Source organism: Pelophylax lessonae, assembly GCF_965119305.1.
Source record: "Pelophylax lessonae genome assembly, chromosome: 4".
NCBI lineage: Eukaryota > Metazoa > Chordata > Amphibia > Anura > Ranidae > Pelophylax > Pelophylax lessonae.
This window is the reverse complement of record NC_138771.1, coordinates 381,714,745-381,736,132: the sequence shown is the minus strand read 5'-3', so window position 1 is coordinate 381,736,132 and position 21,388 is coordinate 381,714,745. Positions and strand designations below refer to the sequence as shown.

At 43.2% G+C, this 21,388-nt stretch overlaps 1 protein-coding gene and 1 pseudogene across 2 annotated transcripts in view; both read right to left on the bottom strand.

Moving 5' to 3' along the window:
• ETF1 (eukaryotic translation termination factor 1) overlaps positions 1–6,386 on the bottom strand; it is a 157,723-nt gene extending 151,337 nt beyond the window's left edge. The window contains exon 1 of the mRNA XM_082255326.1: positions 6,268–6,386. Coding sequence (XP_082111452.1) covers positions 6,268–6,353 — 86 coding nt within the window. The 5' untranslated portion in view covers positions 6,354–6,386. The remainder of the gene's footprint in view (positions 1–6,267) is intronic.
• Positions 6,387–18,273: 11,887 nt separating this feature from the next.
• Positions 18,274–21,179, bottom strand: LOC309554045 (ferritin, lower subunit-like; annotated as a pseudogene). The gene is made up of 2 exons: positions 20,914–21,179; positions 18,274–18,634 (listed from the first exon to the last, which is right to left on the bottom strand). The product of its transcript is annotated as a ferritin, lower subunit-like (transcript).
• Between the last annotated feature and the right edge of the window lie 209 nt (positions 21,180–21,388).

The following is a 21,388-nucleotide window of genomic DNA, read 5'->3' as shown; positions in this document are numbered from 1 at the left end:
GCATTACTTCGATGCTGCATCCACCTAGGCGAAAATAAGATTTTTTTTCTTCCTTTTTTCCTTTCAGGCCTTCTCATTCCTTGTTCGAGTTTAAGCAGATGCCACAACTGCTGCCCCAGCTATCCTGTTTTAGAGTGGCACCTTTCTCATGCAGCGTTTGATAGAAGCACGCTTACATTGGCTCCCACTGCTGTCAAAATCAGTTAGCCAATAAAGTGTCTAACTCTCTCTAAGCCAAGTGTCTGAAGGAACACACGGAGCTACAGCCTAACTGCCCCCATAGCAACCTGCTTGCTGCGAGGGAACTTGACAGGAGGAAGGGGGGGGGGGGGGCAGGAGCAGTGAAGAGTGACCTGAAAAGAAGAGGATCCAGACTGCCCTGTGCAAAACTACTGCACAGAACAGGCAAATAAGTGGTTAATAACAAACCGGTTATAAGGACCTCCCACCGCAGTTTTACTGCAGCAGGTCGGCTCTGTCCCACGAAACTACGTACCTGTAGTTGCTTTGCGGGACCGGTAGTGGATGTGAGCGCCCATTGGCCACAGTGGAAGCCAGACAGCGGGTCACACGATTGCTCCTCGTGGAGACAGAACAGCGGTCTGCTGTTGTAAACACACCAGACCGCTGTTCTGTCGGTTATGACTACAGATATCATGTGTTCCTCTTATTTTTTTTGGGGGGGGGGGGGGGACATTATATAGCAGAAAGTACAAAATAGTTGAATTTTTTTTCAAAATTGTTGCTCGTTTATAGCGCAAAAAAAACAACGCACAGGTGATCAAAACACCACCAAAAGAAAGCTCTATTTGTGGGGGGAAGAAAAGGACATCAATTTGGGTCAGCGTTGCATATCCGCGCAATTATCAGTTAAAGTAACGCAGTGCCGCATCTCAAAAATATTGCCTGGTCATTAAGGGGGTAAAACCTTCCAGTACAGAAAATATTACTTTAACCTCCTGGAGTGAGTCATACTGGATGGTCTATACCAGTGATGGCAAACCTTGGCACCCCAGATGATTTGAAACTACATTTTCCATGATGCTACTGCACTCTGCAGTGAACTTGAGCATCATGGGATAAGTAGTTCCAAAACATCTGGAGTGCCAAGGTTCACCATCACTGGTATACTGTTGAAAGGGTAAACAATCTTTCATTAGGGACCAAATTTATCAACATCTGAGTGATTTAAAAGTGGACTTGAACTCCAAAAATTACGATCTGCTATAACAAAAAGGGAATATCTAGAAATGTTAATTTTGATTATGAAAAACACTGGGGGGGGGGGGGTGCACTTTGGAACCCCTCCTAAAAAGACAGCTGTACACTTCCTGGTATGTGAGGGTACCTAAGCACTCCTGTGCCTTTAGTCTCATAGCTGTATATGTGCAGTCTGAGATCTAAGGCACCGACTGCTGGTGTGGGGTGATCCGAGATGGTCACTACTGTACTGCTCACTGTATCCTTGCTGTTGGCTTACATGCAGCAAGCTCTGTCTCACTTGCTACCAAGATTGCCACCTCCACACAGACTATGCAGAACATAGCATTGACGCAATTTGTCAACAAAATGCTTGCATTAAAGCAACAGAAAAACCTTTCATTTGGCAAGACTTGGAGCTAGACAATCTGGACAAAAAGACGTCCATAGCAATTAGACTAATTTCCGAGTGAAAATCACAAAATCGAACGTCTTCAGATCAGATTTTGTTTTATGTGTCTTATTTAAGCCCCATACACACGGGCCGAATGTTGGGAGAAAAGGGCCGGCTCAAAAAAAAAGTCCAACATTTGGCCTGTGTGTATGCTGACCTGTCGGGACCTGCATGCTTGAAAACCAGCATCTGACCGCTCCCAATCAGCCCATGGCAGAGAGCGCTGATCAGAATGTTCTGGCAACGGGGACTGTCCCCCTATCAGAACACAATAGCTCAGCAGGGGAGATCACTGAACTAACCTTGCATAGTTAGTACAGCGCCTCCGACCGGAGCGGACAGTTTTTTTTGTGCAACCCGCAGGGTTGCATGAAAAAAAAAAAAAAAAAATAATAATAGTGTGCGCACCTGGCTTTAAACAATTGATTACTCAATTTACACAGAACCGTGCATTTACGTGATTTTTTAAAGGATTTAAAAGGAAGGAATAAAAAAAATTATATTTTAGACATTTTAAAAAGGGATTGTAAAGGTTTTTTTGTGCAAAATAAACATGTTATACTTACCTGCTCTGTGCAAGGGATTTGCACAGAGCAGCCCCAATCCTCCTCTTCTGGGGTGCCCCGGCGTCCCTCCTGGCTCCTTCTCTTCATCGGGTGCCCCCACATAGCCGCTTTCCAAGGGAGCACCCGTGTGGGCGCGCTCACGAGTCCAGCTGCTGCACCCATTGACACAGACAGCAGGACTCGCCCCCGGTGACTGGGATTTGATTGACAGTAGCAGGAGCCAATGAGGACCCGAGACAGCGGCTTTTGAAGCGCTTGTGTGCTAACCCAAAAAATAAAAATAAAAAAAGCACAAGAAAAATGCATCCCTTTAAATTCTAGGTATGTCTTCACACTGGTCCGTTGCGGTGTTAGAAATCATGCTTGCCACATTTTTAGTCAGTTAAAACCTATACCAAAAACATTTCCCCATTGAAATTCATCGAAAATGCGGCAAAAATGCATCAAAAAAAAAAAAAAAACACGTGTTGCATTTCAGTGACATGACCCATGAAAAAACATACCGTAAACAGTTTTTCACCGCCCATTATCAGCACCTCTTTTTCTATTGGCAACCTGCCGATAACATTTTCGGCCAAGAAATTGGTGCATTCCTAGTGAAGATTCACTTCAATTCTAAAGACTGAATGGGTAGATAAAATAGGTAAACAGGATTTTTTTTTTTTTTTTTTTTAAACAGGATTGGATAATTCTTTGCACAATGTATTGTGTACACAACACTCTCAATTGGTTCACAGTTGTGCGATTTCTGATGTGAATGAGTCGCACATTCAACAGCACCCATTCTCAACAATGTGACTCAGCACAGCATGATTTTGGAAAAGGTTTCTGTGATACTTTGGTACAATTTACTGTGGGACCTGGCCCCACAGTATATGCAAAGTTGCAGACAAGTAGCATCAAAGTTGCTCTACATAATCACACTGAAAATCTCCGCAAAAATCACATTGCAGTAGTGTGACCCTTAGTTAACCAAGCCCACGGAGTGAACATAACTGTATGGAGGGTCTGATCTCAGTCATATTCCAAACCCTGTTATTTATCAATTCACAAGAAAACCAAAGCCAACTTCTAAAGTCCCAGCACAGTCCCACCGTAAGACAGTGCAAAAATTCAGTACTTGTTATCAGCACAGTGCAATCAACCACAGCAACAGAACTTAAAAAGCCTAACTGCAAGTTTTATTTCATTTAAAAGTTTGTTTGGGCCATTACCAATCCATTTGTAAGCTGTCAGTGCTGTATAAACTGTATGAAGCATTAGCTGCACACAGTTTACAGCGCTGTGTTTTCCAGCAGAACAGGAACCTCCCACCCTGTTCCCAGAACCAATCAAGTCATGCTGAGCGATGCTCAGCCATTTACAGGAAGCTTTGTATTTTTATGAATACAAGGCTTTCACCGATTGGCTGAGGTGGTGATGAAGATATAATTTGCCTTCCGCTGCACCTCAACCAGAGCAAGTCTTGTACTCATAAAATACAAAGTATCCTGTAAATGGCTGTGCAGCACTCAGCCTGACTCCCCTTTGTCCCAGGAACGAGGCAGGAAATCTCTACCCTGCTACCTGAACACAGTTCTGTATATCCAAGCTGATGCCTACATGCAGTTTATACAGTGCCGACAGTGGGCGCATGAATTAGTAATGAAAATGGATGGCCTAAATGCTGAAAACTGCTGTTCTATCCTGTATTTCCAAGAGCCATTCATGCGACTGGCAGCTACTCTGTCTCTTCAGATCTGACAGGTAGAGCGGGAGGGGCCAAGAATCCCCTGCTGACATCAATCGGGAAAGGGGCAGCCGGTCACCTGAGCACCGAGTAGCGCTCGGAAATAAAGTACAGAACGGCATTTTTTTATTTTAATAAAACAGATACACAGGGCACATTGTGTTATGGAGTATACAGGGGAGCTGCGGATGACAGAGGCACGTAAACTGACCAGTGTCAGGGCTCAGCAGCCATGATAAACTGTGGTCAGATTACAGGGAGAAGGGCAGAACCAGGCAGGATCAGCCAGGTATTTCAGGTGATACAGGGGGCCAGATTACACAGCACAAGCACTGTGCTGTATAACATACTTAAAGAGAACAGTTTTTTTTTTTTGGGGGGGGGGGGGGGTGACAAACGCTTTAAAAGCTGAATTCCAGGTATGGATTTTATTGCATAGTTAAACTGGCCCAGCTTGAACCAATGCAAGTATGCATATGCAATACCTGTGAGACCACTGTGAAAGCAAGCAATCACTTTAGTAGTCATTGCTGTCTTTAAGGTCCTGTGCGGAGCAGCTGCATGGGCACCGTTCACAGAACACTTATTTTTCTCTCAATGAACACCAAGGGGTTTACCAAATGAACGAAGTAAAAACTGATGTGACTGTCCCACCCTTTCACCTCGTTCAATTGTGCAAAGCCTTGCATCCTTTTAAGTTCACGAGGTTCTGTGAAAACCAAGCAAGTTATTCCTAGTGTCCACTATGTAGCAGGGCAGCTGCTTGCTGGAAGACCTAGAAGACCATGGAAATCAACAATTCTCTGCACCCAAAGCTATGGCATACGTATACTTACAAGCTGGACTATGCAATTAAATCCATCCCCAAAATCAATTTTAATTTCAAGAGGAGCTCCAGTCTTCGGTGTAAAAATTAACAGTCAGCAGCTACAAAAACTGTAGATGCTGTTTAAAATAAAAAAAAAAAAAAAAAGCCACTCACCCTTCCCTGTTCCCAGTACCATCCTCTCCCAGGCTGGTTCCAGGCACCTGCATCCTAACTGTGGGCACTTGGCAGTGACACCTTGCGGCTCCACAGCCGGGTGCCCACTTCACATGTACGAGCCATGCTGTGCATTGTAAACGGTCCTGCAGTCTTCTGGGACCTGTGATGTGTCCCAGAAGACTGCAAGGAGGAGTGGAGGGGAGAGGGCGTGACTTCAGCTCAGATCTTCCAGGTTGTCGGAGCGCAAGTGGGAGCGGGTATCAGTCAAAATTGGGTATCTGTCAAAATCAGGTACCTGCTCCCCCCCGGCTGGTTCCTGGCACCTGGCTGTGACAGCTTGCGGCTTTCCACTTCACATTTGGGAGCCATGCTGCGCATTATATATGGTCATGCAGTTTTCTGGGACCTGTGATGTGTCCCAGAACACTGCGAGGAAGCGTGTGGGGGAGGGCGCAAATTCAGCTCCGTTCTCCTAGGTTGTTGGAGCGGAAGTGGGCATCTGTCAAAATCTGGTACCTGATTCACCCCTCCCCAAAAGGTATCAGTCAAAACCAGGTACCTGCGCCCCCCTCCCCAAAAGGTAATCTGTCAAAACCAGGTACCTGATCCCCCCCTCCCCCAAAAGTGCCATACTTGAAAGAGAAGACCTTAATGCAGAAATTTCCCTTTTGGGTGGAGTTCCACTTTAATAACACACTGATATAAATGCCACAAAAAAAAAAAAAAAAAAAACCACAAAAAACTGCTTTGTACCAGGATCAAAGGCAGCGTGATCCTACCCTACATTAGCAGCTGTGTTCTAGCACAACAGCCAGTGTATGAATGGGCCTTCACGTAACATACAATAATACAAAAGAAAAAAAAGTATATATATATATTTTTTTTTTTTTTTTTTTTTTATTCAAGGGGAAATGGATTTGTTGCTCACAGCAACCTGTTGCTTGTGTTTCCAGACCTGTGTACATACTAGAGAAAAGAAAGCTGCTGCTGCCTGGCCTTCCTGCATGCTCAGCCCTATATTTTCTACTTGTTAGATGTGCACTAGAAATCTAAAACCTGACCCTTTTGGTTTTCCAAGGGTTTGAAAACAAACGATAATGCAGGCCTTTGGTAGATGTGATCCATAGGCAGCACAGCTGGTAGGAGCGGTTGGCAGTTGGAGGAGAAGGTGCTAACTCCCCAGGTAGAGATGAGAGAGGTGCAGTGTGGGTGAGGCAGAGGCCGGCGCAGTAGAGATGGATGGACAGCGGCGTGCTCTCCCTCCTGCGGCCTGCTTCTCCCTCTCCTCTACCTATCACCTCCTCCTCCTGCAGTCAGCGCGCCCAACACTCACCCTCTGGCCGCTTCCAAGCTCTTAATCAGCTTCTTGATTTTCCAGATCTCCACGTTCCTGTCTGCCGCACTCGGATCGTCCGCCATCTTCTCTCCTCCTGCTGTCTAAAGCCGAGAGAAGCTGTTCAACATAAAAAAAAGAGCACACGGTTAGCTGCACGGCGCCAGTCACAGCCGCCTTCTTCAATTCTATGTCAGACTTACCCTCACCTGTCCCCCCCCCTTATCCTCGGCCCTCCGGTGTGGAGCTCAACGCCCGCTTTCAAAGGAGGCAGCCCCAGCTCCCAGATGTGACGTACAAACCGGCTTCTTTCTTCGCCGCGGCTGCTGGTGCATGTGTTGCAATCCAAGCTTGCTCACATGGGTCCATGAGCTCACTTCCTGTCGCCAGCACCTCAGCATCGCATTGGCTGGCCAGTTGGAAATAAGGCAAACGGTCATTGGTCGGTGGAACGGGCACGCCTATGACGCCGCATGGCTGCTTGGGGTGTGGGAAGTGTGGTGTTGCTCGGGGATGTCGCCGTGTCTGCACGCTGCCTTCAAAGCTCTAGTTTTACCCGGGTTTGGTGTGTTTGGTTGTAGGGAAAGAGCCGCTGCCTAGACATGGGAGACCTACAGACTCAGCTCCCAACTTTCTGAATGAGAAAGAGGGACACGTTTTGGCGCACAGCATGTAGGCAAAGGACACGTCCCTGGCTACAGAGAACCAGAAGATGATTGGCTAAACCACACCAATGCTTTCTTCCCCCATTAGGCTAGATTAACACTACACTACTGCAAAAACATTGTCATCCAACTTTGTGTGTGCACTAATGCAATGCAATTTTCATCTGATTTGCAAGTTATAAAGTTAGGTTATAAAAAAAGATGACAACTCCCATCTAGTTCAACTAGACTTGGCTACTGAGTCACTGATTCGAATCAATTCACTATAGAGTTTGGATGAATCAACTCACTATAGAGTTTGGATGAATCCACTCACTATAGAGTTTGGATGAATCAACTCACTATAGAGTTTGGTTGAATGAACTCACTATAGAGTTTGGATGAATCAACTCACTATAGAGTTTGGTTGAATGAACTCACTATAGAGTTTGGATGAATCAACTCACTATAGAGTTTGGATGAATCAACTCACTATAGAGTTTGGATGAATCAACTCACTATAGAGTTTGTGAATCAACTCACTATAGAGTTTGAATGAATGAACTCACTATAGAGTTTGGATGAATCAACTCACTATAAAGTTTGAATGAATCAACTCACTATAGAGTTTGAATGAATCAACTCACTATAGAGTTTGGATGAATCAACTCACTATAGAGTTTGGATGAATCAACTTACTATAGAGTTTGGATGAATCAACTCACTATAGAGTTTGGATGAATCAACTCACTATAGAGTTTGGATGAATCAATGAATCAACTCACTATAGAGTTTGGATGAATCACTGAATCAACTCACTATAGAGTTTGGATGAATCAACTCACTATAGAGTTTGTGAATCAACTCACTATAGAGTTTGGATGAATCAACTCACTATAAAGTTTGAATGAATCAACTCACTATAGAGTTTGTGAATCAACTCACTATAGAGTTTGGATGAATCAACTCACTATAAAGTTTGAATGAATCAACTCACTATAGAGTTTGAATGAATCAACTCACTATAGAGTTTGGATGAATCAACTCACTATAGAGTTTGGATGAATCAACTCACTATAGAGTTTGGATGAATCAACTCACTATAGAGTTTGGATGAATCAACTCACTATAGAGTTTGGATGAATAAATGAATCAACTCACTATAGAGTTTGTGAATCAACTCACTATAGAGTTTGTGAATCAACTCACTATAGAGTTTGAATGAATCAACTCACTATAGAGTTTGAATGAATCAACTCACTATAGAGTTTGGATGAATCAACTCACTATAGAGTTTGGATGAATCAATGAATCAACTCACTATAGAGTTTGGATGAATCAACTCACTATAGAGTTTGTGAATCAACTCACTATAGAGTTTGGATGAATCAACTCACTATAGAGTTTGGATGAATCAATGAATCAACTCACTATAGAGTTTGGATGAATCACTGAATCAACTCACTATAGAGTTTGGATGAATCAACTCACTATAGAGTTTGTGAATCAACTCACTATAGAGTTTGGATGAATCAACTCACTATAAAGTTTGAATGAATCAACTCACTATAGAGTTTGTGAATCAACTCACTATAGAGTTTGGATGAATCAACTCACTATAAAGTTTGAATGAATCAACTCACTATAGAGTTTGAATGAATCAACTCACTATAGAGTTTGGATGAATCAACTCACTATAGAGTTTGGATGAATCAACTCACTATAGAGTTTGGATGAATCAACTTACTATAGAGTTTGAATGAATCAACTCACTATAGAGTTTGAATGAATCAACTCACTATAGAGTTTGAATGAATCAACTCACTATAGAGTTTGGATGAATCAACTCACTATAGAGTTTGGATGAATCAATGAATCAACTCACTATAGAGTTTGGATGAATCAATGAATCAACTCACTATAGAGTTTGGATGAATCAATGAATCAACTCACTATGGAGTTTGGATGAATCAATGAATCAACTCACTATAGAGTTTGGATGAATCAACTCACTATAGAGTTTGGATGAATCAATGAATCAACTCACTATAGAGTTTGAATGAATCAACTCACTATAGAGTTTGGATGAATCAACTCACTATAGAGTTTGAATGAATCAACTCACTATAGAGTTTGGATGAATCAATTCACTATAGAGTTTGGATGAATCAACTCACTATAGAGTTTGGATGAATCAACTCACTATAGAGTTTGTATGAATCCACTCACTATAGAGTTTGGATGAATAAATGAATCAACTCACTATAGAGTTTGTGAATCAACTCACTATAGAGTTTGTGAATCAACTCACTATAGAGTTTGAATGAATCAACTCACTATAGAGTTTGAATGAATCAACTCACTATAGAGTTTGGATGAATCAACTCACTATAGAGTTTGGATGAATCAACTCACTATAGAGTTTGGATGAATCAACTTACTATAGAGTTTGAATGAATCAATGAATCAACTCACTATAGAGTTTGAATGAATCAACTCACTATAGAGTTTGTGAATCAACTCACTATAGAGTTTGTGAATCAACTCACTATAGAGTTTGAATGAATCAACTCACTATAGAGTTTGAATGAATCAACTCACTATAGAGTTTGGATGAATCAACTCACTATAGAGTTTGGATGAATCAACTCACTATAGAGTTTGGATGAATCAACTTACTATAGAGTTTGAATGAATCAATGAATCAACTCACTATAGAGTTTGAATGAATCAACTCACTATAGAGTTTGGATGAATCAACTCACTATAGAGTTTGGATGAATCAACTCACTATAGAGTTTGGATGAATCAACTCACTATAGAGTTTGAATGAATCAACTCACTATAGAGTTTGAATGAATCAACTCACTATAGAGTTTGGATGAATCAACTCACTATAGAGTTTGGTTGAATGAACTCACTATAGAGTTTGGATGAATCAACTCACTATAGAGTTTGGTTGAATGAACTCACTATAGAGTTTGGATGAATCAACTCACTATAGAGTTTGGATGAATCAACTCACTATAGAGTTTGGATGAATCAACTCACTATAGAGTTTGGATGAATCAACTCACTATAGAGTTTGGATGAATCAACTCACTATAGAGTTTGGATGAATCAATGAATCAACTCACTATAGAGTTTGGATGAATCAACTCACTATAGAGTTTGTGAATCAACTCACTATAGAGTTTGAATGAATGAACTCACTATAGAGTTTGGATGAATCAACTCACTATAAAGTTTGAATGAATCAACTCACTATAGAGTTTGAATGAATCAACTCACTATAGAGTTTGGATGAATCAACTCACTATAGAGTTTGGATGAATCAACTTACTATAGAGTTTGGATGAATCAACTCACTATAGAGTTTGGATGAATCAACTCACTATAGAGTTTGGATGAATCAATGAATCAACTCACTATAGAGTTTGGATGAATCACTGAATCAACTCACTATAGAGTTTGGATGAATCAACTCACTATAGAGTTTGTGAATCAACTCACTATAGAGTTTGGATGAATCAACTCACTATAAAGTTTGAATGAATCAACTCACTATAGAGTTTGTGAATCAACTCACTATAGAGTTTGGATGAATCAACTCACTATAAAGTTTGAATGAATCAACTCACTATAGAGTTTGAATGAATCAACTCACTATAGAGTTTGGATGAATCAACTCACTATAGAGTTTGGATGAATCAACTCACTATAGAGTTTGGATGAATCAACTCACTATAGAGTTTGGATGAATAAATGAATCAACTCACTATAGAGTTTGTGAATCAACTCACTATAGAGTTTGTGAATCAACTCACTAAAGAGTTTGAATGAATCAACTCACTATAGAGTTTGAATGAATCAACTCACTATAGAGTTTGGATGAATCAACTCACTATAGAGTTTGGATGAATCAATGAATCAACTCACTATAGAGTTTGGATGAATCAACTCACTATAGAGTTTGTGAATCAACTCACTATAGAGTTTGGATGAATCAACTCACTATAGAGTTTGGATGAATCAATGAATCAACTCACTATAGAGTTTGGATGAATCACTGAATCAACTCACTATAGAGTTTGGATGAATCAACTCACTATAGAGTTTGTGAATCAACTCACTATAGAGTTTGGATGAATCAACTCACTATAAAGTTTGAATGAATCAACTCACTATAGAGTTTGTGAATCAACTCACTATAGAGTTTGGATGAATCAACTCACTATAAAGTTTGAATGAATCAACTCACTATAGAGTTTGAATGAATCAACTCACTATAGAGTTTGGATGAATCAACTCACTATAGAGTTTGGATGAATCAACTCACTATAGAGTTTGGATGAATCAACTTACTATAGAGTTTGAATGAATCAACTCACTATAGAGTTTGAATGAATCAACTCACTATAGAGTTTGAATGAATCAACTCACTATAGAGTTTGGATGAATCAACTCACTATAGAGTTTGGATGAATCAATGAATCAACTCACTATAGAGTTTGGATGAATCAATGAATCAACTCACTATAGAGTTTGGATGAATCAATGAATCAACTCACTATGGAGTTTGGATGAATCAATGAATCAACTCACTATAGAGTTTGGATGAATCAACTCACTATAGAGTTTGGATGAATCAATGAATCAACTCACTATAGAGTTTGAATGAATCAACTCACTATAGAGTTTGGATGAATCAACTCACTATAGAGTTTGAATGAATCAACTCACTATAGAGTTTGGATGAATCAATTCACTATAGAGTTTGGATGAATCAACTCACTATAGAGTTTGGATGAATCAACTCACTATAGAGTTTGTATGAATCCACTCACTATAGAGTTTGGATGAATAAATGAATCAACTCACTATAGAGTTTGTGAATCAACTCACTATAGAGTTTGTGAATCAACTCACTATAGAGTTTGAATGAATCAACTCACTATAGAGTTTGAATGAATCAACTCACTATAGAGTTTGGATGAATCAACTCACTATAGAGTTTGGATGAATCAACTCACTATAGAGTTTGGATGAATCAACTTACTATAGAGTTTGAATGAATCAATGAATCAACTCACTATAGAGTTTGAATGAATCAACTCACTATAGAGTTTGGATGAATCAACTCACTATAGAGTTTGGATGAATCAACTCACTATAGAGTTTGGATGAATCAACTCACTATAGAGTTTGAATGAATCAACTCACCATAGAGTTTGAATGAATCAACTCACTATAGAGTTTGGATGAATCAACTCACTGTAGAGTTTGAATGAATCAAATCATGAAGGTGAATCGGATTTAATTCATTGTCAAAGTTCCCCCAGAATTAGTAAAGGAGGGAGCTGAAAACAGCAGCCTCAGCTCATGTTCTGTAAAATTAGCTATAACATGATTCACTGTGTGAGACAAGACTCCTATCTGTATAAATCACGGAGCACACACGATTCTCTTTTGTATAAATGATATAGGGCAGTAATGGCGAACCTTGGCACCACAGATGTTTTGGATCTACATTTCCCATGATGCTCATTGCACTCTGCAGTGTAGTTGAGCATCATGGGAAATGTAGTTCCAAAACATCTGGGGTGCCAAGGTTCTCCATCACTGATATAGGGTCTGGGTTTAAATGCACCATTTCAGGCTTTTCAGTGGAACAACTTCTTTACAGGATATCTCCAACTTACAAGCTGACCTCAATGCACTGTTTTGGGCCATACACACTATACAATTGTCTTTAGATTTTTTCCTTTAGATTCACCAAAACCATATAATATGTGGTCAAACCTAAACACTTTCAATTTGTATGCAATCTGGCAGGCCCTTGTACTACATAGAAAAGGTAAATCTAAAGGAAATCTAACAACAAAAGTTGTATAGTGTGTATCCAGCTTTACACTGGGCAACTATGTGGCAAATGAGGTTTAAAGCGGAGTTCCACCCAAATGTGGAACTTCCACTCATTTGCTTCCTCCCCCCCCCCTCCGGTGCCACATTTGGCACCTTTCAGGGGGGAATGGGTACCTGTTTTTGACAGGTACCCTTCCCCACTTCCAGGAACGGCGCCGCGTCGAAGTGAGGAACCCTACTCCTACCCTGCGCCGCCGGGCCAATCCAAATGCGCTTCGCGCATGCATAGTAGGGCCCTGGCCGTGAAGCCACAAGGCTTCACTGCCGGGTTCCCTGACCGGCAATGGCGGCGGGAGCACCCAACAGCCTATGGAAACATCGGCTGCAGTGCCGACATCGCTGGACTCCAGGACAGGTAAGTGTCCTAATATTAAAAGTTAGCAGCTACAGTATGTTTAGCTGCTGACTTTTAATTTTTGGAGGGGGAGGCTGAAACACCTCTTTAATGTTGATAAATTTAAAGTTATGCACTTGTGGGCTAAGAATATGCATGCATAGTTACATAGTTTGTGAGGTTGAAAAAAGACATCCGTCCACCCAGTTCAACCTATGATGTGTGTGTGTGTTTGCTGTTAACCGTACATTGTATACCCCTTTATGTCGTGGCCTTTAAGGTGTCCATCTAATCGTTTTTTGAAACTATCGATGCTCCCTGCTGATACGACTGCTTGTAGAAGAGAATTCCACATCCTTACTGCTCCGACAGTGAAGAACCGCTTACGTATTTTAAGGTTAAACCGCCTTTCCTCTAGTTTTAGTGAGTGGCCACGTGTCTTATTGTATTCCCTTTCTCTGAATAGTTTGTTCCTTATGTTAGGGTCGCCAGTACAGTATTTGTACATTGATATCATATCCCCCCTCAAGCGTCTCTTCTCCAGAGAGAATAGGTTCAGTGCTTGCAGTCTTTCCTCATAGCTGATGTCCTCCATTCCCCTAATTATTTTTGTTGCCCTTCTCTGGACTCTCTCCAGTTCCAGCACATCCTTCCTGAGGACCGGTGCCCAGAACTGGACAGCATACTCCAGATGTGGCCGGACCAGAGTCTTGTAGAGCGGGAGAATAATCTCTTTATTTCTGGAGTGAATCCCCTTTTTTATACATCCCAGTATTCTGTTTTCTTATTACACTCTTTGTAATGCTTGAATGCGGCCAATGACCCCTCAGTCTTGTATTTTTTGAAGGCCTTTCCTTTAGCATTAATATGCATTTTTATGTTGGAGTTTAGCCACCCAAGGTTTAGTTTTGCTCTTTTAAATTTATTTCCCTTTGGAATGCACTGGTCAATCCCTTTGTTAAGTATGCTTTTGAAGCACTCCCATTTTTCCTCATTGTTCCCAGGGTTCTATCCCATTTGATATTTTCTAGCAGAGAGCGCAGTTTTGGGAAATTGGCTCTTTTGAAATTCAGTGTCCTTATATTGCCCTTGTGTTTCCTATTACTATAATTAATACTGAAACTAATTGACCTATGGTCACTGTTTCCTAAGTTGCCCCGTATTTCTATATCCGTGAGCAGGTCTGTATTGTTGGTAATCAGTAGGTCAAGTACCGCATTGTTTCTTGTCGGTGCGTTCACCATTTGACCCATGAAATTGTCCTGCAAAACATTTAGGAACTGCCGAGCCTTGGCTGAATGCTCGGTTCCTTCTGCCCAGTCTATATCTGGATAATTAAAGTCCCCCATTATAATGACATTTCCTATCCTTGCTGCCAATCCTATCTGTAAAAGGAGGTCCGCCTCCCCCTCCTCCCCCCGGGTGTTGGGGGGCCTATAGCATATGCCCAATATTACCTTCCCCACATTGCCTTCCCTTTGAAGTTCTACCCATAGGGATTCTGCCTCGTCCATAGCTCCATTATTAATATCATCCCTCATATTTACCTGTACACTGTTCTTAATATACAGACATACCCCTCCCCCTTTTTTACCTTTTCTATCTCTGCGATAAATGGAATACCCCTGAATGGTCGCCATTCAGTCATGAGAGCTGTCAAACCAAGTCTCAGTTATCCCCACAAAATCTAAGTCCTCCTCAAACATCAGCAGCTCCAGCTCTCCCATCTTGTTAGCCAGGCTTCTGGCATTGGTATACAAGCCTCGTAATTTTGACCGGTTACATATATCCTCATTTGATGTTTTTAGGCTGGTCTCTTGATTTTTCCCCATACCCACCCTGGGTTTAGGAGCTCCGAACACCCTACCGCTAATGTCCCCATTTCTGCCCTCTGAATCTTGCTTTCCACTGGCTAATTCTACATCTGTACCCTCCCCCCATCACCTAGTTTAAAAGCCCCTCGAACTTTTTGGCCATCCTCTCACCCAGTACGGTTGCACCCTCCCCATTTGGGTGCAATCTGTCCCTACCAAAGAGCCGGTGGCCGACTGAGAAGTCGGCCCAGTTCTCCAGGAACCCGAAACCCTCCTTACTACACCAGCTCCTCAGCCACTTGTTAACTTCCCTAATCTCCCGCTGCCTCTCTGGTGTGGCTCGAGGTACAGGTAGTATTTCTGAAAATACTTCCTTGGAGGTCCTCGTCCTCAACTTAGCTCCTGAGTCCCTGAAATCGTTTAGGACTCTCCATCTTCCTCTGCTTATGTCATTGGTACCCACGTGTACCATGACAGCTGGGTCTTCCCCAGCCCCACCCAGTATTCTGTCCACCCGATCCACGATGTGCCGAACCCGAGCGCCCGGTAAACAACAGACTGTTCGGCGCACACGGTCTTTGTGGCAGATTGCACTGTCTGTCCTTCTAATAATTGAGTCCCATACCACCAGCACCTGTCTTTCCTTTCCCTTTCTCCCGGCCTCACTGGAGGAGTTCTTCCCCTGGCAGCTAGGGGCAACGCTCTGCTCCAGCAATGCTGGTCCCTGACTGGATTCCCCAACATCACGCAACGGGGCATATCTATTGGGGTGCTCCAGCCCAGGATCAGACTCCTTGCCTTGTCCCCTTCTACCCCTCCTAACTGTCACCCCTCTACTCTGCTCTGATGCCTGCACCTCCAATACTCCGCCCACCTCTGTGCAGGCCCCTGCCTGCGCCTGACTGATACATTCCCAGCTCTCCTTCGGTATGGACATTCGGCTCAGTGTTGCCAGCTGCCTCCCTAGATTCAGGACCTGAGCTTCCAGGGAAGCAACGTGCGTACATTTTGCGCATTTGTATTTGCCCTCGATCGCATGATGGAGGAACGCATACATATCACAAGATGTACACCGAGTCGCATCTCCACACGCGCCGGGCATTGTACCTACTAATCTAATCTAATGGGGATTTAGTAATTAAAGTCTGTCCTGTGTGGCTGTTTCCTAGCTTCCTAACTCTACCTTCTCACCCTTTGGTACTCCGCTACACTCACTTGACACTTAGTTGCACAACACTCACAATCGCACAGCCTGATCAGTCGCACAACACTCACAGTCGCACAACACTCTGAGACGCACAACACTCTCAGACGCACAGCCCGGTCAGACGCACAACACTCTCAGTCGCACAACACTCTCAGTTGCCCAACCCTCTCAGTCGCACAACACTCTCAGTCCCACAGCCCGGTCAGACGCACAGCCCGGTCAGTCGCACAACACTCTGTCGCACAACACTCTCAGTCGCACAACATTCTCAGACGCACAGCCTGGTCAGACACACAGCCCGGTCAGACGCACACCACTCTCAGTCGCACAACACTCAGTCGCACAGCCCAGTCAGTCGCACAGCCCGGTCAGTCGCACAGCCCGGTCAGTTGCACCACACTCACACTCAGGCACTCGCAGTTATTCCCAGACACTTACAGGTACTCCCAGACACTCACAGGTACTCCCAGACACTCAGGTACCGCTAGGTACTCCCAGATGCTCGGGTACCGCTAGGTACTCCCAGATGCTCAGGTACCGCTAGGTACTCCCAGATGCTCAGGTACCGCTAGGTACTCCCTAATGCACAGGTACCGCTAGGTACTCCCAGATGCTCAGGTACCGCTAGGTACTCCCAGATGCTCAGGTACCGCTAGGTACTCCCAGATGCTCAGGTACCACTAGGTACTCCCAGATGCTCAGGTATCGCTAGGTACTCGCAGATGCTCAGGTACCACTAGGTACTCGCAGATGCTCAGGTACCGCTAGGTACTCGCAGATGCTCAGGTACCGCTAGGTACTCGCAGATGCTCAGATACCGTTAGGTACTCGCAGATACTCAGGTACCGCTAGGTACTCGCAGATACTCAGGTACCACTAGCTACTCGCAGATACTCAGGTACCACTAGGTACTCGCAGATACTACTCTACACACACAGTTATATTCAGTCAGTTACAGTCACAGTCCAGTTACAGTACAGCAGCAGTCACAGCACAGTCACAGTACAGCTACAGTCATAGTACAGTCGCAGCACAGCTACAGTCACAGTAAACTCACAGCACAGTCACAGCACAGCTATAGTCACAGTCCAGTCACAGTTCCTTCTGACTTTCCCCCAGCGCCCGAACAGCTGATCGGTCACCTACTCACGTCCTGTTCCTCCTTCAGTCCGTCCAGGTCCTCCGCCGCTGCCACCATTCAGATGGTACACCCCTTCAGTCTCCGGTCACCTCGGCTCCCCCCCGAGATCTCCCGCACCTGCACCGGCTCCCCCCGAAGCTCCTTCTCCTCCTCACTCTCACAGCACACAGCACTCGCTGCACGCCCGCGCACACACACGCGTTCCTGCTTCCGGCTTCCAGCTTCTCGCAGCGCCTCCTCCAGTTACAGAATGTTGCAGAGGCATGGAGGAGCTCAGCTATGAGAAAATGAGGAACTGAATTTATTCTCTCTTGAGAAGGAGAGAATAGGGGGGGGGATATGATCAACATGGATAAATACATAAGGGGTCCATATAGTGAACTTGGTAATGAGTTATTCACTTTAAGTTCAACACAGAGGAACAAGGGGGCACTCTTTACGTCTAGAAGAAAACAGATTTAGTCTCCAAATACAGAAAGGTTTCTTCACAGTAAGAGCTGTGATAATGTGGAATAGACTCCCTCCAGAGGTGGTTCTGGCTAGCTCACTAGATTGCTTTAAAAAAGGTCTGGATTCTTTCCTAGGTGTACATAATATAAACGGGTTCTAATATTCATAGGTAAAGTTGATCCAGGGAATATACAATTGCCTCTCGGGGATCAGGAAGGAATTTTTTCCCCTGCTGTAGCAAATTGGATCATGCTTTGCTGGGGTTTTTTGCCTTCCTCTGGATCAACTGCGGGTATAGGATTGTGTATATAGGATGGTAAGGTTGGGTTTTCTTTACTGTTTTTTATTGGCTGAGCCAGATGGACTTGTGTCTTTTTTTTCAAAACTAAATTGGTCCCAAATTTATTGTATAAATGAATGCTGGTAGAAGTATTATTTTTTTTTTTGCTTGTATAAATTATATCATTCTTCAGCCTTGATAGAGCTATCAGAACAAAAGCCTTGTAACTGCACTAGAAGCGTCAGCCTAGTGTGTGTTTGTTGAATAGGTACTCGGCCATGCCAGGGTGGCTAGACCAAAGCTTTTTCAAGCTGGTGATGTGATCTCCAATTTTTTTCATTATCTCTATGCTCTCTGACAAATAAGGAGACTCCAGGAAGTCTGTCATGTTAGGGTCATTCTTGTCAGCAGCCACACTGCGGAGTTCCAGCAGAACCTGGTTTACGGATTTCTCCAGCTTTAGAGCAGTTTGCAGTGCCTCTAAACCATTTGTCCAGTCATCACGCTCTGGTTTCTCAACACTCTGGAGAAACACCCGCCCTCCTCTCTGGTTCTGGTACTTGATTACAGACCTGCTCCCGGATATAGAAATACGGGACAACTTAGGGAACAGTGACCATAGGTCAATTGGTTTCAGTATTAATTACAGTAATAGGAAACACAAGGGTAATATAAGGACACTGAATTTCAAAAGAGCCAATTTCCCAAAACTGTACTCGCTGCTAGGAAATATCAAATGGGATAGAACCCTGGGAACAAAGAACACGGAGGAAAAATGGGAGTGCTTCAAGAGCATACTTAACAAGGGGATTGGCCAGTGCATTCCAAAGGGAAATAAATTTAAAAGAGCAAAACTTAACCCTGGGTGGCTAAACTCCAACATAAAAATGTATATTAGTGCTAAAAAAAAGGCCTTCAAAAAATACAAGACTGAGGGGTCAGTGGCAGCATTTAAGCATTACAAAGAGTGTAATAAGAAATGTAAAGATGAAATCAGGGCGGCTAAAATAGAACACGAGAGACATATAGCGGAGGAGAGTAAAAAGAACCCCAAGAAGTTCTTTAAGTATATAAACAGTAGGAAAGCGAGGCCAGAACACATTGGCCTCATAAAAGATGATAAAGGAAAAATGGCCACTGAGGACAGAGAAAAGGCGTAAGTGTTAAATAATTTCTTCTCTTCAGTCTTCACAAAAGAATCGGGGTGCTACACTAACCCAGCTTGTAAGGCCGAACTAAATAATACACCTCAGGAAGTGCCGCCATGGCTAACAGAAGATAGACTTAGAGCTAAACTAGAGAAACTTAACATAAATAAATCCCCGGGACCGGATGGCTTGCACCCGAGGGTTCTCAATGAGCTCAGCCAGGTGATTGCCAGACCATTATTCTTGATCTTTAAGGATAGTTTACAGACGGGTATGGTGCCAGCTGATTGGAAAAAAGCCAACGTGGTACCGATATTTAAAAAGGGGCCGAGATATATCCCGGGTAACTATATGCCGGTCAGCCTAACATCAGTAGTCTGCAAAATTTTGGAGGGGATGTTAAGGGACCACATACAAGACTTTAGTAATGAAAACGGTATTATAAGTAGTAATCAGCATGGATTCATGAAAAATCGTTCGTGCCAAACCAATCTATTAACCTTCTACGATGAAGTGAGCTGCCATCTAGATAAAGGTAAGCCAGTGGATGTGGTTTATCTGGACTTTGCAAAGGCCTTTGACACCGTTCCCCACAAATGCTTACTGTATAAACTAAGGAAGGTAGGTATGGACCATAAGGTGAGTACCTGGATAGAGAACTGGCTCCAGGGGAGAGTCCAGGGGAGTACTCGGATTGGGCGGGTGTGGAAAGTGGGGTCCCCCAGGGTTCTGTCCTGGGACCAATCCTGTTTAATTTATTCATAAATGATCTAGAGGAGGGGATATCGAGTACAATCTCAGTACTTGCAGATGATACTAAACTAGGCATGCCAATATCTTCTATGCAGGATGTGGAAACCTTGCAAGCGGACCTGAACAAAATAACGGGATGGGCAACTACATGGCAGATGAGGTTTAATGTTGAAAAATGTAAAGTAATGCACTTGGGGGCCAGAAACCAGAAAGCAAGCTACTCACTAGGGGGGGAACCTCTGGGTGAGTCTAGGATGGAAAAGGACTTGGGGGTACTGGTAGACAACAAGCTTGGCAGTGGCATGCAATGCCAAGCCGCCGCAAGCAAAGCCAACAGAATACTGGGATGTATAAAAAAGGGGATTCACTCCAGAAATAAAGAGATTATTCTCCCTCTCTACAAGACTCTGGTCCGGCCACATCTGGAGTATGCTGTCCAGTTCTGGGCACCGGTCCTCAGGAAGGATGTGCTGGAACTGGAGAAAGTCCAGAGAAGGGCAACAAAAATAATTAGGGGAATGGAGGACATCAGCTATGAGGAAAGACTACAAGCACTGAACCTATTCTCTCTGGAGAAGAGACGATTGAGGGGGGATATGATATCAATGTACAAATACTGTACTGGTGACCCGAGCATAAGGAACAAACTATTCAGTGAAAGGAGATACAATAAGACACGTGGCCACTCACTAAAACTAGAGGAAAGGCGGTTTAACCTTAAAGTGCGTAAGGGGTTCTTCACTGTAAGAGCGGTAAGGATGTGGAATTCTCTTCCACAAGCAGTCGTATCAGCAGGGAGCATTGATAGTTTCAAAAAACTATTAGATGGACACCTTAAAGACCAAAACATACAGGGGTATACAATGTACGGTTAAAAGCAAACACACACACACATCATAGGTTGAACTGGATGGACGGATGTCTTTTTTCAACCTCACTAACTATGTAACTATGTAATTAGCTTCTCTGCATGCTCCTTCTCCTCTTCTGAACGTTCCCGGAAAACCTTGGCAAAATTATCAAGAGCTACGTTGTCACGGTCAAAATAGGAGGCCATAGACAGGTAGACATAGGAGCTGTGATATTTCAGGTTCACCGTGCGGTTGAGGCCAGCCTCGCAGTCTTTATGGAAGTTCTGTCTGACCTGAGACTCCATGATAGTGTGTAGTGAAGACCCAGCTGGAAGTGATGATTGTGTGCAGAGGAAGCCCTCCTGATGTATCGGACTTGTGTCTTTTTTCAACCATCGGACTTGTGTCTTTTTTCAACCTGACTAAAACTATGTATGATGAGCTGTCTGTGTGAGGCACACAGCAGCAAAACTGAGTCTGTGAATGATTTAGAGAGCACACAATGATTCTGTATTGAAACATGAGCTGTATAAGCCAGCAGTATGACTCTGAGCCTGTGAATGACTCATCAGAG